This window comes from Cololabis saira, chromosome 20 (assembly GCF_033807715.1).
Source record: "Cololabis saira isolate AMF1-May2022 chromosome 20, fColSai1.1, whole genome shotgun sequence".
Taxonomy (NCBI): Eukaryota; Metazoa; Chordata; class Actinopteri; order Beloniformes; family Belonidae; genus Cololabis; species Cololabis saira.
Window position 1 is genome coordinate 38,269,038 of NC_084606.1, and position 16,422 is coordinate 38,285,459.

Genomic DNA, 16,422 nt, shown 5'->3' on the forward strand with positions numbered 1-16,422 from the left:
TACAGGACTTTCTCAGAAAATTAGAATATTGTGATTTTCTGTAATGCAAATACAAAAACAAAAATGTCATACATGCTGGATTCATTACAAATCAACTGAAATATTACAAGCATTTTATTATTTTAATATTGCTGATTATGGCTTACAGTTTAAGATTAAGATTCCCAGAATATTCGAATTTTTTGAGATAGGATATTTGAGTTTTCTTAAGCTGTAAGCCATGATCAGCAATATTAAAATAATAAAAGGCTTGCAAGGGAAATTGAAACTTTGCAACATCTTTTCTTTCATTGTGATTCAGTCCAGGGACATTGAGCTACATTTAACAGTGAAGACAGTTATATTTGCTGTTTTTGTTGAAGACAAGAATATGGACTTTGTCTTTAATAATTAGGTGTTATTGGGAAAGTTCTTCACTCACAAATGTAGATATTTTAAGACCAAACCGTGTTTGACCCATTGGAGAAATGAGCTAAAGCTCTTAAGTCCTTGAGTCTTGTTAAAGAAAAGAAATCCCTCAAACTGTTTTCTTTAGTTGAAAGAAGATTTAATATGAGAAGGCCCTTGTGAGTTATTTTTTTATTTTTTTTAAATTTTTTTATGTTGTACTCATGTTGTACTGTAATCAGCACAAATTATCTGTCCCCATATGATAAAATCCACCATCCCCCCTGATTCTTTTTACAACTCCAGTACTGCATATTACGGAAGAGTATTAGGGCCATGCAAGAGGAAAAGAAATTGAGAGTGGAAGATTTTTTTTTATTGTGCACTTTGAGAAAAAAGTCGAAATGTCGAGATTAATGTTGAAATACAGTTTCGAGAAAAAAGTCGAAATTTCGTGATTAAAGTTGAAATTTTGCCTTTTTTCTCCACATTTCAACTCTATTCACGAAATTTTGACTTTTTTCTCGACATTTCGACTTTTTCTCAAAATTGTACTTCAACATTAATCTCGACTTTTCGACTTTTTTCTCAACATTTCCACTTTATTCACGAAATATTGACTTTTTTCTCGAAATTTCGCCTTTTTTCTCCACATTTCAACTTTATTCACGAAATATTGACTTTTTTCTCAACATTTCGACTTTTTTCTCAACATTTCGACTTTTTTCTCGAAATTGTACTTCAACATTAATCTTCACTTTTCGACTTTTTCTCGACATTTCGACTTTTTTCTTGACATTTCGACTTTATACACGAAATATTGACTTTTTTCTCGAAATTTCGCCTTTTCTCACCATAATTTCAACTTTATTGTAGATAGAATATAGACCAGTGTGGCTCAGAGCTGTAATGACACAAAGAAACCAGTGCGAGGCAGCAATGCACTAATCTGCCGGAAATCTAAAGAAGAAGAAGACGAGTCGACTTGCTTGAAATCCCGTCTCCCATCATGCACCGCGGCCCAACACGAGACAACAACAGAGCAACATGGTGGAAGACGGAGGAGCCTCCTCGGTGGTGGTGCTGGTGGAGGCGGACGAGTACAAATGTAAGACTTTGCCGTCTCCTATTAACATTATTATTAACATGGCGACAACAGTAAACTGCCATGGGACTAATATTAGTCCAATATTCGCTTTATGTACTTAGGCTCGCTGTCAGTACTTCATTTACTTGTGCGAGTTAAATACCATCATCACCTAGTGTAGGTTTCCCATTTATTTATATATATTTATATATATAGAGACAGTACTCGAGTTGTAAAAAAAAAATCATAAAAAGTAGGGGGGATGGTGGATTTTATCATATGGGGACAGATAATTTGTGCTGATTACAAATAATATAATATATTACAAATAATAGCAGTGACCAAAACAGCTGCAGAAATACTGCAGGAATGACATAGCAGCAGTTAAATGCAGCCTTCTGTAAGCTTGAAATATCCACTGGGCTTACATCAAAATACATCAAAACACAACAATAAAAAACACTTTTCTGAACTTATCAATATGACTCTGTCCTTCACAGGATAAGTAAAATGGATCACTGCAAAAACTCACAATCTTAACAAGAATATTTGTCTTATTTCTAGTTAAAATGTCTCATTTTAGTAAAAAAAATCTCATTACACTTAAAACAAGACTCATTACTGGAAAAAACAACAATTTTCACCTGTTTCAAGTAGATTTTCACTTGAAATAAGTAGAAAAATCTGCACGTGGAACAAGATTTTTTTGCTTGTAATAAGAAGATAAATCTTGTCCCACTGGCAGATTTTTCTACTTATTTCAAGTGAAAATGTACTTGAAACAGGTGAAAATTGTCAAATAAGTTATTTTTCTGGTGATGACTCTAAATGTTGAAATAGCAGTAAAACCACATTCATTGATGAAATGCGATAAGGGATGGAAAGAAGGGATGACAGTTTTTCAGGGGGGGGATGATTTGGACCGTTTTTATTTCAGGGGGGGATGATTTAGACCGTTTTTATTTCAGGGAGGATGATTTGGACCGTTCACTGCAAAAACTCAAAATCTTAACAAGAATATTTGTCTTATTTCTAGTGAAAATGTCTCATTTTAGTAAAGAAATCTCATTACACTTAAAACAAGACTCATCAGCTTGTAATGAGAAGATAAATCTTGTCCCACTGGCAGATTTTCCTACTTATTTCAAGTGAAAATTGTCAAATAAGTCATTTTTCTGGTGTTATTTTTCTGGTGAGGACTCTAAGGTCCAGTCCCAATCCCCCCACTAGTCCTACTTTTCAGTCCTACCCCTAATTTTTTTTTTTTTTTTAACTTACTCCTCTTCCGTGGCTCTCTCGCGGTAAAAACTTCTTCTTATAATTACTCATGGGCCATTCTGACACCATGTGTTGTCTGTCTTAATATATAAGTATATAGCAGACGAGGCGTGTAGCTGGTCTCATCAAGACGTTTATTCCCAGACCGTTATAATTAGGGTTGGGCGATATATCGAGATTTTAATATATATTGATATATTTTCAAACGCGATATGGTACGAGCCAATATCGTTTATATCGATTAAAAAAAATATATATTTATATATATATATATATATATATATATATATATATATTTTTTTTTTTATGATTTTGATATAGCTTATTTTGTGACAAATTGACTTGAATGTTTTATTTGAGACTTGCACAAATGTTTTGTTATTTGCACAACTGTCAACCTCAGTGGAAAAGTCTGCCTGTTACTGTCTACATTGTATTAATTGCACAGTGTATTTTAATTTAATTGTTATGCAGGAAAGGGATATTTTTTTTATTTTATTCAAGAAGCATTTTTATTCTATATATGCAGGCAGTTTATTTTTATTTCATTTGTTTTATACATTTTGATATTGTGCAGACCTCTGTTAATAAAGGAACCTGTGTGACATTTGGCACGAGGCTTTGTATTAAAACTGACTGTTTTTTTAAGGGTTTGCCTCAGAAAAAAATGAAGCTAACAGAGATGCTAACAGAGATGCTATGCTATAATGCTTTGGGGGAAACCCCAATTATGGCACAGAAAAAATATCGAGAAAAATATCGAGATATGACTTTTGGTCCATATCGCCCAGCCCTAGTTATAATAACCGACTGCTGGCTGTCATGGCAACAACACCAACTGACACTTTCAGCTGGCGCTCTGCTGAAGCTACTGCGCATGTGCTAAGCACCTAGGGCATGCTGGGTAATGGAGTTCGTACATAGCAATCCATACAACACAGGTAGTGGTGTCCCAATTCCTCTTTTCATCTAGGGGTAGTGGAGAAAACGAGGGCTAGTGTGTATCAATCTAGACCAGGGGTCGGCAACCCAAAATGTAGAAAGAAAAACAGAACAGAAACACAAAAAACTAATATGTCTGGAGCCGCAAAAAATGAAAAGTCTTGTATAAGCCTTAAAATGAAGACATCACATGCTGCATGTTTCTAAATTAGTTAGAACTGGTGGGGAGATTTATGTTTCATTATGCACTTTGAGAAAAAAGTCGAAATGTCGAGAAAAAAAAAGTCGAAATGTCGAGAAAAAAGTTGAAATGTCAAGAAAAAAGTCGAAATGTTGAGGAAATAGTCAAAACTTCGAGAAAAAAGTCGAAATGTCGAGATTAATGTTGAAGTACAATCTCGAGAAAAAAGTCGAAATGTCGAGAAAAAAGTCAAAATTTCGAGATTAAAAAGGAAAAAAAGGTCAAATATTTTTGAAAAAGCTCCAGGGAGCCACTAGGGCGGCGCTAAAGAGCCACATGCGGCTCTAGAGCCGCGGGTTGCCGACCCTTGATCTAGCCGTACGGATCAAGAGATTTCAGATGCTGACCGAGGGCCAGAAAAATGTGCCAGAATGCTTTACGTTGTCATTTGCAGACTGAATCAAAAAAAAAAACCTAGTGGACATTTCTTATTTTTTAGTGAATAAAATCAATATTTTGAGTTAGTTTCTGCTTAAAAATAAGTTTTGATTACATTTCTAGCGAGAAATATATATTTCACTTTCATAATATTCACTCAGTGAATGTACATAATCACTCGCTTGCTCGTTTTTGCGAAGTCTTTTTCAAACCTCGCCAGAATAAAAGCTGATTTATGGTTCCGCGTTACACCAACGCAGAGCCTACGCCGTAGGTTAAGCGGCGACGCACGCCGTACCCTACGCCGTAGGTTCTGCGTCGATTTAACGCGGAACCATAAATCATCTCCGGAGCAGGCAGGCAGAAATCCCGAAATTTTCGGAGCAAATTTCTTAACAGGCGTAGCTACAACTTTTAGATTTCATCTATTAAACCAACATTTATCTTCCTAAATGATTTATTTCAGCCAGCAGTAATTCTCCACAGAACTGCAGGTTTCTCCCCGGGACGACGGCGCAGGTTGACCCGGCGATCACGTCTGTACTCCGGCTGCTGCTGCTCCGAGCCGGCGGCTCTTCTCCCAAAACATCGGGTCAAATTTCTTAACAGGCGTTATTTGGATAAACTGAGCCCAGGTTGGGGATTAACGGTTACTTTTACGCCTGAAAAAATATTAAAACTTAATAAAGTGGCATATTAACAGCGCTACAGCTGAAATTAAAACAGCTTTTGGCTCTCAGCTTCCTGATTTTATGGGTGGTGCTGAAAGTAGGAGTAGTGGGAGTATTGGGACAGACCCCTGGGAAGATTTCAAGTGCCCTAAAATCTGTGGCTTCTTTTTTAGGGGTAGTGAAATGACATAAGGGATGGAAAGGGGGATGGCAGTTTTACAGGGGGGGATGATTTGGACCGTTTTTATTTCAGGGGGGAAGATTTGGACCGTTTTTATTTCAGGGGGGGGATGATTTGGACCGTTTTTATTTCAGGGGGGGATGATTTGGACCGTTTTTATTTCAGGGGGGATGATTTGGACCGTTTTTATTTCAGGGGGGATGATTTGGACCGTTTTTTATTTCAGGGGGGGATGATTTGGACCGTTTTTATTTCAGGGGGGGATGATTTGGACCATTTTTATTTCAGGGGGGGGGGGGTGATTTGGACCGTTTTTATTTCAGGGGGGGGGGGGGGTGATTTGGACCGTTTTTATTCCAGGGGGGGATGATTTGGACCGTTTTTATTTCAGGGGGGGGGGGGGGTGATTTGGACCGTTTTTATTTCAGGGGGGGGATGATTTGGACCGTTTTTATTTCAGGGGGGAAGATTTGGACCGTTTTTATTTCAGGGGGGGGATGATTTGGACCGTTTTTATTTCAGGGGGGGATGATTTGGACCGTTTTTATTTCAGGGGGGGATGATTTGGACCGTTTTTATTTCAGGGGGGATGATTTGGACCGTTTTATTTCAGGGGGGGATGATTTGGACCGTTTTTATTTCAGGGGGGATGATTTGGACCATTTTTATTTCAGGGGGGGGGGTGATTTGGACCGTTTTTATTTCGGGGGGGGGGGGTGATTTGGACCGTTTTTATTCCAGGGGGGGGATGATTTGGACCGTTTTTATTTCAGGGGGGGGATGATTTGGACCGTTTTTGATTTCAGGGGGGGATTGATTTGGACCGTTTTTATTTCAGGGGGGATGATTTGGACCATTTTTATTTCAGGGGGGGATGATTTGGACCGTTTTTATTTCAGGGGGGATGATTTGGACCGTTTTTATTTCAGGGGGGAAGATTTGGACCGTTTTTATTTCAGGGGGGATGATTTGGACCGTTTTTATTTCGGGGGGGATGATTTGGACCGTTTTTATTTCAGGGGGGATGATTTGGACCGTTTTTATTTCAGGGGGAGGATGATTTGGACCGTTTTTATTTCAGGGGGGGATGATTTGGACCGTTTTTATTTCAGGGGGGGGATGATTTGGACCGTTTTTATTTCAGGGGGGATGATTTGGACCGTTTTTATTTCAGGGGGGGATGATTTGGACCGTTTTTTATTTCAGGGGGGATGATTTGGACCGTTTTTATTTCAGGGGGGAAGATTTGGACCGTTTTTATTTCAGGGGGGATGATTTGGACCGTTTTTATTTCGGGGGGGATGATTTGGACGTTTTTATTTCAGGGGGGATGATTTGGACCGTTTTTATTTCGGGGGGGATGATTTGGACCGTTTTTATTTCAGGGGGGATGATTTGGACCGTTTTTTATTTCAGGGGGGAAGATTTGGACCGTTTTTATTTCAGGGGGGGATGATTTGGACCCTTTTTATTTCAGGGGGGATGATTTGGACCGTTTTTATTTCAGGGGGGATGATTTGGACCATTTTTATTTCAGGGGGGGGGGATGATTTGGACCGTTTTTATTTCAGGGGGGATGATTTGGACCGTTTTTTATTTCAGGGGGGAAGATTTGGACCGTTTTTATTTCAGGGGGGGGATGATTTGGACCCTTTTTATTTCAGGGGGGATGATTTGGACCGTTTTTTATTTCAGGGGGGGATGATTTTGACCGTTTTTATTTCAGGGGGGATGATTTGGACCGTTTTAATTCCAGGGGGGGATGATTTGGACCGTTTTTATTTCAGGGGGGATGATTTGGACCGTTTTTATTTCGGGGGGGATGATTTGGACCGTTTTTATTTCAGGGGGGGGATGCCATCCCCCCTCATCCTCCCTCAACTCCAGTACTGGATATATCTACATATAAATATATACTTATACTATTATAGGGACAGATGTGGACACAGAGACCCTCATCAGATGGCGATCCGCAAATGACTGTCTTTTCAATGGGCGACGAAACGCGGCACGGAAGGGTTTTGAGTAAGTCCACGTTTTGTTGTAGCTCTTTATTAATCAAACGTATTATTGAAGTTTCACGGAGGAAGGTGGCATGTTTAGCACAGTTTCCTCACAACCACCTTCCAGGGTTTCTGGCTCAGCGTCTGTGTGGAGTTTCCACCAAATTCCATCCTTCCTCCTAATGAGTAGCAAACACAGTATGTGAGATTTTTTAGTGCGTCCGAAACATTAGAACGTACTCAATAGTATGTACTATCCATACTCATTCTGGAGAAATGTATTAGTGTGGATTGATGGACACTAGCTAAGCAGAAACTTCCCACAATGCAATGCAGCGGTGTTTGGTTGCTAAGTGATGCGTACAGGACTGTCTCAGAAAATTAGAATATTGTGATTTTCTGTAATGCAATTACAAAAACAATTCAAGCTGCAAGCAGCGATGAACGGGCCCTCGCACTCACGGCCAACGCCCCCCATAAGCATATCAGAAATGACACCACCCACGACTTCCTATGTCAAACCATTCAAAAGTTATAGCAGAAAAAAGGGACAACCAATCAGAAGAAGGGGCGGGGCTAATTCAGGCCAATGAAGGCCAAGGACTCAATACAGAGTCCAATGACACCACCCACGACTCTCTATGTCAAACCATTCGAAAGTTATAGCAGGAAATGTAGACAACCAATCAGAAGAAGGGGCGGAGCTAATTTTCACCAATTATGGTCAAGGACTCTATACCGAGTCCCATGACACCACCCACGACTCTTTATGTCAAACCATTCAAAAAGTTATGGCAGAGAATAGTATTCTAGGGGGCGCTGTTGAGCCGTTAGGCCACGACCATTAATGGAAACCATGAAATATCAAATTTATCGCCAGGCCTGGCTTGCATGCAAAATTTGGTGAATATCAAATATGGACCAATCAGATGAAGGGTGGGCACGCTTTTTGGCGTCTAGCGTCGCCACGGTAACGCTTTTGAAAGAGAAAAGTAATGCGTGGGTGTCGGAGGATGGAGACACACATTTTGATGTATAACACACTTGGGGGCACGTTACGGTTCGGGCTGAATTAACTGCCGAAGGAATGGCATAAATTTCGCCAAAATGAAGCGATTAATTCAAAATGGCTGACTTCCTGTTCGGTTTCGGGCATGACCCCAAGAGACTTTTGTTTAAGTTGCGCCATGATACAGGTGTGTACTGATTTTCGTGCATGTACATCTAACCGTATTGTGGGGCTTGAGGCACAAAGTTTTCTAGGGGGAGCTGTTGAGCCGTTAGGCCACGCCCATTAATGCAACCCATTAAATATCAAATTTTTCACCAGGCCTGGCTTGGTGCAAAATTTGGTGACTTTTTGGGCACGTTTAGGGGGGCAAAAAGGCCTTCCTTTTGTCAGAACAATAAGAAGAAGAAGAAGAAGAAGAATTCCTGCAAATACAATAGGGCCTTCGCACTGCAAGTGCTCGGGCCCTAAAAATGTCATACATTCTGGATTCATTACAAATCAACTGAAATATTGCAAGCCTTTTATTATTTTAATATTGCTGATCATGGTTTACAGCTTAAGAAAACTCAAATGTCCTATCTAAAAAAATTAGAATATTCAATTCAATTCAATTTTATTTATATAGCGTCTAATACAACAGATGTTGTCTCTAGACGCTTTCCAGAGATCCAGAACATGAACATAAACATAAACATAAACCCCCGAGCAATTATTATATAAACAATGGCAGGTAAAAACTCCCTTAGTGGGAGAAAAGCCTTAAGCCAAACAGTGGCAAGGAAAAACTCCCCTTTAGGAGGGAAGAAACCTTGAGCAGGACCAGGCTCATAAGGGGGGACCCTCCTGCCGAAGGCCAGACTGGGGGAGTCAGGGACGTCGACAGCACACAGCAGGCAGGTGGAAGCAGCAGCGGGATGACCAGAGGTGGGGGGGGGGGGGGCGTCAGCAGCACACAACAGTCATGTGGAAGGAGTAGCGGGATGACCAGAGGGGGGGGGGGGGGTGCAGGCAGGCGGAAGCAGCAACAGCAGACATCCACGTAGGCAGGTGGAAGAAGCAATGGGATGACCAGAGGTGGGGGGAGGGCCGGGAACACAGGCCAGAACGCAGCTCCTGAGGCTCCGGCCTGCAAACAATTATTCTGGGACTCTTAATCTTAAACTGTAAACCATTAAGCCATTAAGAGGTGGGATAGGCTCCAGTAAACCCCCATGACCCCCAACTGAAGTCAGCAGCAGCTTTACACAATTAACCCCTTAACAGTTTAACCCTGGTACTGTCTTTGGGTCAAAATGACCTCGTTCCTTCTTTCCTCCTGCTCTCTCCTTCCTTCTCCCTTCCTTCTTTACTCCTTTCCTTCTTTCTTTTCTCCCTTCCTTCCTTCTTTTTTCCCTTCCTTCCTTCTTTTTTTCCCTTTTTTCCCTTCCTTCCTTCTTCCCTTTCATCCTTCGTTTTTTCCCTTCCTTCTTCTTTTCTCCCTTCCTTCCTTCTTCTTTTCTCCCTTCCTTCCTTCTTCTTTTCTTCCTTCCATCCTTCTTTTCTTCCTTCCTTCCTTCCTTCTTTTTTCCCTTCCTCCCTTCCTTCCTTCTTTCCTCCCTTTTTTTCCTTCCTTCCTTCTTTCATTCCTTCCTTCTTTTTTCCCTTCATTTTTCCCCTTCCTTCTTTTTCCCTTCTTTCCTTCTTTCCTCCCTTTCTTTCTTATTTTCTTTCTCCCTTCTTTCCTTCTTTTTCCCCTTCCTTCTTTTTCCCTTCCTTCCTTCTTTCCTCCCTTCCTTCCTTCTTTCCTCCCTTCCTCCCTTCTTTCCTCCCTTCATTCCTTCCTTCTTTTTTCCCTTCCTTCCTTCTTTCCTCCCTTCCTTTCTTTTTTCTTTTCTTGCTCCCTTCCTTCCTTCTTTTTTCCCCTTCTTTCCTCCCTTTCTTCCTTTTCCCTTCCTTCTTTCCTTCCTCCCTTCTTTCCTCCCTTCCTTCCTTCTTTTCTTCCTCCTTACTTTCCTCCCTTCTTTCCTTCCTCCCTTCTTTCTCCCTTCCTTCCTTCTTTTCATTCTTCCTCCTTCCTTGACCCGAAGACAGCACAAGGGTTAAAGTTATTCTATGCAACTTCCTAGAGCTAGCAAGATTTGAAAGTGGCGCCTCCTCTAAGCCCCCCTACGACCCCCCCCCTGCCCCCACCCACGGGCGCTCCGTCCAAAGCCACGCCCCCACAAACACGAACGCGCATACGATTATTAAACATTTTGGACAGCACATTTACAGCAAAACTACCCCATGTCTCATTCACCTGTAAGCGAGGCCGGTTTAGGGGGGGCAGGGGGGGGGCTGTGCCCACCCAAACGTGCATCCTGCCCACCGGCGTCTCCATCCCGGAGAGCGCCGGTGCACGGCACGGCAGCGCTGCGGTGCCGTGCACGGCACGGCAGCGCTGCGGTGCCGTGCAGCCTCTAGAGCCACGGCTACGCCGTAGGCTACGCCGTAGGCTACGGCGTACCCTACGGCGTAGCTGTGCCAACAGAGCCTGCACCGCAGCGCTGCCGTGCCGTGCACCGGCGCTCTCCGCTCTCGCCGTGATGGAGACGCCTACATCCCCACGGACCCCATACAGCTTCCGAGCCGGCGCTGCGGCGGCTCTTCGTGTCCCCGCGGGCTGCCCGGACCTGCGCTCTGCTCCCCGCTCTCACACAGCGGGACCGAGCTGCTCTGGAAATAACTACATAATAAATAACTACATACTGGGCTCCGTGGCAGAGGGGAGGGAGGGGGTTACACTGGGACACTGTGAGCCCAGGAGGACCCGTGGGAAGTGGACACGGGGGGCTATAAGCGAGTGCGCGCATGGGACAGGGCGGGGGGGCGTGGTTTAAAATGAAGGCATCTGATTGGTTCTTTCCCTTCCTGGACCTGGACCAATCCGTATCATTCGGACCGAATGGGCGGGGCTTAGAGGTGCCTCTTTCAAAATTCTTGCTAGCTCCTCCGGATCAGGGAGAATAACTTTTAAATGCAGTAAAAATCCGTCTGTGGTTTTAATCTCTTTTAGTATATAGTATGTATATATCTATATATCGGGGCGGCAGTATCTCAGGTGGTAGAGCGGGTCGTCCAATGATTGGAAGGTCGGCGGTTTGAATCCCGCTCTGTCCCAGTTTGCTGTCGTAGTGTCCTTGGGCAAGACACCTTACCCACCTTGCCCCGTGTGAATGTGTATGAATGTTGGTGGTGGTCGGAGGGGCCGTTAGGCGCGATATGGCAGCCACGCTTCTGTCAGTCTGCAGGGCAGCTGTAGCTACAAACCTAGCACCTGTGGCTACAAACGTAGCTACCACCACCAGTGAGAATGTGTATACTATGAATGAATAATGATCTCTGTAAAGCTCTGGGTGCCTTGAAGGAGCTATATAAAACCAAGTCATCACTATTATTATTATTATTATTATTATTATTATTATTATTATTATTATTATTATTATTATAGTGTAGTTTACACTGGGGCTCAGTTTTGGAGTCCCTGGACTTGAAAGTTTTAGCCCTCAAACCAAAAAGAGGTGTTTCTTATTGACATGACAGTGTTTAGCTTCTATTTGAATGGCTCCTGTAATGAATCTAGGAAATTAAGATCACTTCTCAAAGTACTACTGCGCCCTATATTATAAAACATGTATATTATATTATAAGACATGTCATTGTGAGATTAGATTGTGTGAATGATTTATTTTGGGGAAGATGATAATCCTTTTTCCGTCTTTTTCTACCAGGGTGTACGTCAGCGAGCACGGTCTGGTGGGAAGAGTTGAGCCCAACAAAGTGAAGAGGAAGTGGGAAAACCTCAAACAAAAGTACAGGGCAAGTACAGCTAGTATACACGTATAAGTATATAAGAATATAAGTACAGCTAGTATAGACGTATAAGTATATAAGAATATAAGTACAGCTAGTATACACGTATAAGTATGTAAGAATATAAGTACAGCTAGTATACATGTATAAGTATATAAGAATATAAGTACAGCTAGTATACACGTATAAGTATATAAGAATATAAGTACAGCTAGTATACACGTATAAGTATATAAGAATATAAGTACAGCTAGTATACACGTATAAGTATATAAGAATATAAGTACAGCTAGTATAGACGTATAAGTATATAAGAATATAAGTACAGCTAGTATAGACGTATAAGTATATAAGAATATAAGTACAGCTAGTATACACGTATAAGTATGTAAGAATATAAGTACAGCTAGTATACATGTATAAGTATATAAGAATATAAGTACAGCTAGTATACACGTATAAGTATATAAGAATATAAGTACAGCAAGCACCGGTTATTCCTCATGTAACATGAGCTGATGGTTGTGTCCAGAAGTAAAATAAACTCTCTCTGATTCAGTGTTTTATTTTCCTTAACCCTTGTGCTGTCTTTGGGGGAAGGAAGGAAGGAAGGAAGGAAGGAAGGAAGGAAGGAAGGAAGGAAGGAAGGAAGGAAGGAAGGAAGGAAGGAAGGAAGGAAGGAAGGAAGGAAGGAAGGAAGGAAGGAAGGAAGGAAGGAAGGAAGGAAGGAAGGAAGGAAGGAAGGAAGGAAGGAAGGAAGGAAGGAAGGAAGGAAGGAAGGAAGGAAGGAAGGAAGGAAGGAAGGAAGGAAGGAAGGAAGGAAGGAAGGAAGGAAGGAAGGAAGGAAGGAAGGCAGACAAGAGGAAGGAGAGAGCAGGAGAAAAGAAGGAAGGAATGGAAAAAAGAAGGAAGGAAAGAAGGGAGAAAGGAAGGGAGAAAAGAGGAAGGGAAGAAGGAAGGAGAGAGCAGGAGGAAAGAAGGGCGGAAGGAAGGAGAGAGCAGAAGGAAGGAAGGAAGGAAGGAGAGAGCAGAAGGAAGGAAGGAAGGAAGGAGAGAGCAGAAGGAAGGAAGGAAGGGAGGAAATAAGGAAGGAAGGGAGAGAGCAGGAGGAAAGAAGGAGGGGAAAAAGGAAGGGAGGAAGGAAAGAAGGAAGGAAGGGAGAAGGAAGGAGAGAGCAGGAGGAAAGAAGGAAGGAGAATTAGGTCATTTTGACCCAAAGACAGTACAAGGGTTAAAACCAGCAACAGTGACCAACAGTTTTCCAAACAGTGACAGTGATTCTTGTTCATCTCCAGGAACTGACCGTTTTCCTAACATGTGTGTCTTGTGTACATGTGTATATCTATATCTTTATTATGTATATACAGTTGAGGACGATATTATTAGCCCCCCTATGGAATTTTAAGTTTTTTCAAGTTTCTGGCAAGATCCTTTTTAGCAGAGCAAGGCGGTTCTAACAGAGCATTCCTGAACATACAATGAGTCATTATATGGGCCAAAACATTTATATTTGTGCACCAAAACATTATTATGTAAGAAAAAGCTAAAATGACCAGGGATATTATTATTAGCCCCCTTTAAGAAATTACCATTTATTAAGTCATCACACAAGCCACTTTTATGCAGTGATGTGCTTAACCTTCACAGGTGATGTGCATAAAGGTCAGGTCAAACAGGTGATTGCACTCAATTCAGTTAAGTTAATTAACTCAAGCCAAAACATGGTATAAAAGCCTCATTATGGAGCTGGCAGTTGAGGAAGCAACATGCCAAAAACAAAGGAGATCAGTGTGGACCTCAGAATAAGTGTATTAGACGCTATATAAATAAAATTGAATTGAATTGAATTGAATAAGAATTATAGATGCCCACAAAGCAGGGGAGGGATATACGAAGATATCCAACCGTTTCCAGGTGTCAAGGACTGGAGTGAGAGGCATCATTCAACGCTCCAAAGACAGCAACACAGTGCAGAACAAGCCTGGCAGAGGTAGAAAGAGAAAGATTTCAGAGAGACTGGAGAGGAAACTGGTGAGAGACGTGTCTAGAGACCCCAGATTAACTTCCAAGGCGCTGGCAAATGACTTGGCCACATCAGGAATCATTGTCTCGAAGAAGACCATAACTAGAGCTCTGCACAGGAATGACCTACGAGGGTGCAGACCAAGAAAAACCCCACTTTTGAGGATGAGGCACCTTCAAGCCAGACTTCAGTATGCTCGAGACAACCTGGAGAAAGATTATTCATACTGGAAGCGTGTCTTATGGTCTGACGAGACTAAACTAGAGCTCTTTGGCCACAGGGACACTGCTTACGTTTGGAGAAAAAAAGGACAGGCATTCAACCCAAAGAACACCATCCCCACAGTGAAGCATGGTGGTGGGAGTATTATGCTGTGGGGATGCTTCAGTGCATCTGGAACAGGAAATCTTGTCAAGGTGGATGGAATCATGAATAAAGAAAAGTATTTGGCTATTTTGAAAGAGAACCTTAGGCAGTCAGCTGTGAAACTGGGTCTGAGACGTCACTTCATCTTCCAACATGACAAGGATCCTAAACACACCTCCCTCTTGGTGAAGAACTATCTCCAGACGACCAAAGTGAATGTCATTGAATGGCCTGCACAAAGCCCTGACTTAAATCCAATAGAAAATCTGTGGGGTGACCTAAAGAAACATGTCAATGCCAGGCACCCATCAAATCTAGAGGAACTGGAGAGATTTGCCAAAGAAGAATGGGCCAGGATTCCTCAAATGAGGTGTGAGAGACTTGTTGTAAACTACAACAAACGTCTGCAGGCAGTAATACAGCAAAAAGGATACACAATTGACTATTAGGGCGTGGGGGGCTAATAATTTTGACCCTGGTAGTTTTTGTGTTTTGTACAATATCTTCATTTCTGAGTGGAATATTAAATAGTGTAAGCATCCAAAATAAAACTACGAAGTCTACAAAAAGCTGTGTTCAGTTTATTTTGCTCTGGTTAATATCACTTGGAAAACACTTAGAAAACAAGCACTATTTTGTAAGGGGGCTAATAAAATCGTCCTCAACTGTATGTGTCCAGGAACTAAAGGTTTTCCTAACATGTGAATCTCCAGGAACTAAAGACGTCCAGGACGGGCGTGGGCATGGAGGGGGAAGAGACCACGGCTACTTCCTGGAAGTGGTTCTCCCTCATGGACGAGGCTCTGAGCCGCCGACACAGCATGGTGTCCCCCGTCCTGGTGGACGCTTCGTCCATCCAGGACATGTTCGTGGTGTCTCCTCTGTCCTCCTCCAACATACACTCTGGGCTGGAAAACCAGGCCAAGCGCAGGAGGAACCCAGACTGGGTGAAGATCCTGGAGATGTCCGACAGCGACGACGTCAGGAAGAAGCTCTGTCAGGACAGAGAGGAGGTGAAGGAGAGGGCAGCGCTGGACAGGGAGGAGAAGAGGGAGAGGGAGCGGCTCGAGAGGGAGGAGAAGAGAGAAGAGAAGAGGGAGAGGGAGCGCTTGGAAAGAGAGGAAAAGAGGGAGAGGGAGTGGCTGGAACGGGAGGAAAGGCGGGAGAGAGCGTGGCTGGAACGGGAGGAGAAGAGGGAGAAAGAGAGGGTGGACAGAGAGGAGAGGAGGGAGCTGCAGTGGAGGGAGTGGATGGATAAGAGGGACAAGGAAACTGCAGAAAGAGAGGACAGGAGACAACGGGAATTCATGACGTTTATAGAAAATGTATTTAAAAAACCATGTTAAAATAAAAAGGTCAAAATTGAATTTTCCTTTTTGGCTCCTGTATTATTTAAGATTATCATATTCAGGACTGTCTCAGAAAATTACAATATTGTGATAAAGTCTTTATTTTCTGTAATGCAATTAAAAAAACATCATACATTCTGGATTCATTACAAATCAACTGAAATATTGCAGGGTCTTTCTGTGTGGAGTTTGCATGTTCTCCCCGTGCTTGTGTGGGTTCTCTCCGGGTACTCCTGCTTCCTCCCACAGTCCAAAAACATGCATGCTAGGTTAATTGTAGTGATGCACCGAAATGAAACTTTGTGGCCGAAACCGAAAATAATAATAAACACTTGGCCGAGTACCGAACAATACCGAACATGGTTCTTCGCAGTTTTTCATTTATTTTGCCAATTTTTTCACCATTGCATAAATCAAATACATTTGATTTAGGCATGCTTTTAAAAGAAAAAAATCTTTTACAAAATTACAAGGTAGAAAACATTTGTTGAACATAAAAAACTGAACATTTTTCAATTTCCCAGCATTTCTTAAATATTCCAGCAGACATTATACCAGCAAAGAACAATAACTTAAAATAAATAAATTAGCTAAATAAATTTTGTGGCCATCTTTGAGCTTACGTTAGGCTTAACTGACTGAACATTGTAACATAGGCCTTAAAATAATAAAA

At 42.0% G+C, this 16,422-nt stretch overlaps 1 protein-coding gene across 1 annotated transcript; it reads left to right on the plus strand.

Moving 5' to 3' along the window:
- Positions 1 to 1,415: 1,415 nt before the first annotated feature.
- Positions 1,416 to 15,777, plus strand: LOC133420557 (trichohyalin-like). Its single transcript, XM_061710253.1, has 4 exons — positions 1,416 to 1,495; positions 7,097 to 7,190; positions 11,930 to 12,017; positions 15,114 to 15,777. Exons 1-4 carry the CDS (start codon positions 1,435 to 1,437, stop codon positions 15,744 to 15,746), a joined length of 876 nt encoding a protein of 291 aa, XP_061566237.1. The 5' UTR covers positions 1,416 to 1,434; the 3' UTR covers positions 15,747 to 15,777.
- Positions 15,778 to 16,422: the final 645 nt, after the last annotated feature.

What these genes read in the sequence shown, in the direction of transcription:
- LOC133420557 (XM_061710253.1), top strand. Translation starts at nt 1,435, where the DNA reads ATGGTGGAAGACGGAGGAGCCTCCTCGGTGGTGGTGCTGGTGGAGGCG. An exon ending in GCGGCACGGAAGGGTTTTGA is followed by an intron (nt 7,191 to 11,929) that starts GTAAGTCCACGT and finishes TTTTTCTACCAG; the next exon opens with GGTGTACGTCAGCGAGCACG. An exon ending in ACCTCAAACAAAAGTACAGG is followed by an intron (nt 12,018 to 15,113) that starts GCAAGTACAGCT and finishes GTGAATCTCCAG; the next exon opens with GAACTAAAGACGTCCAGGAC.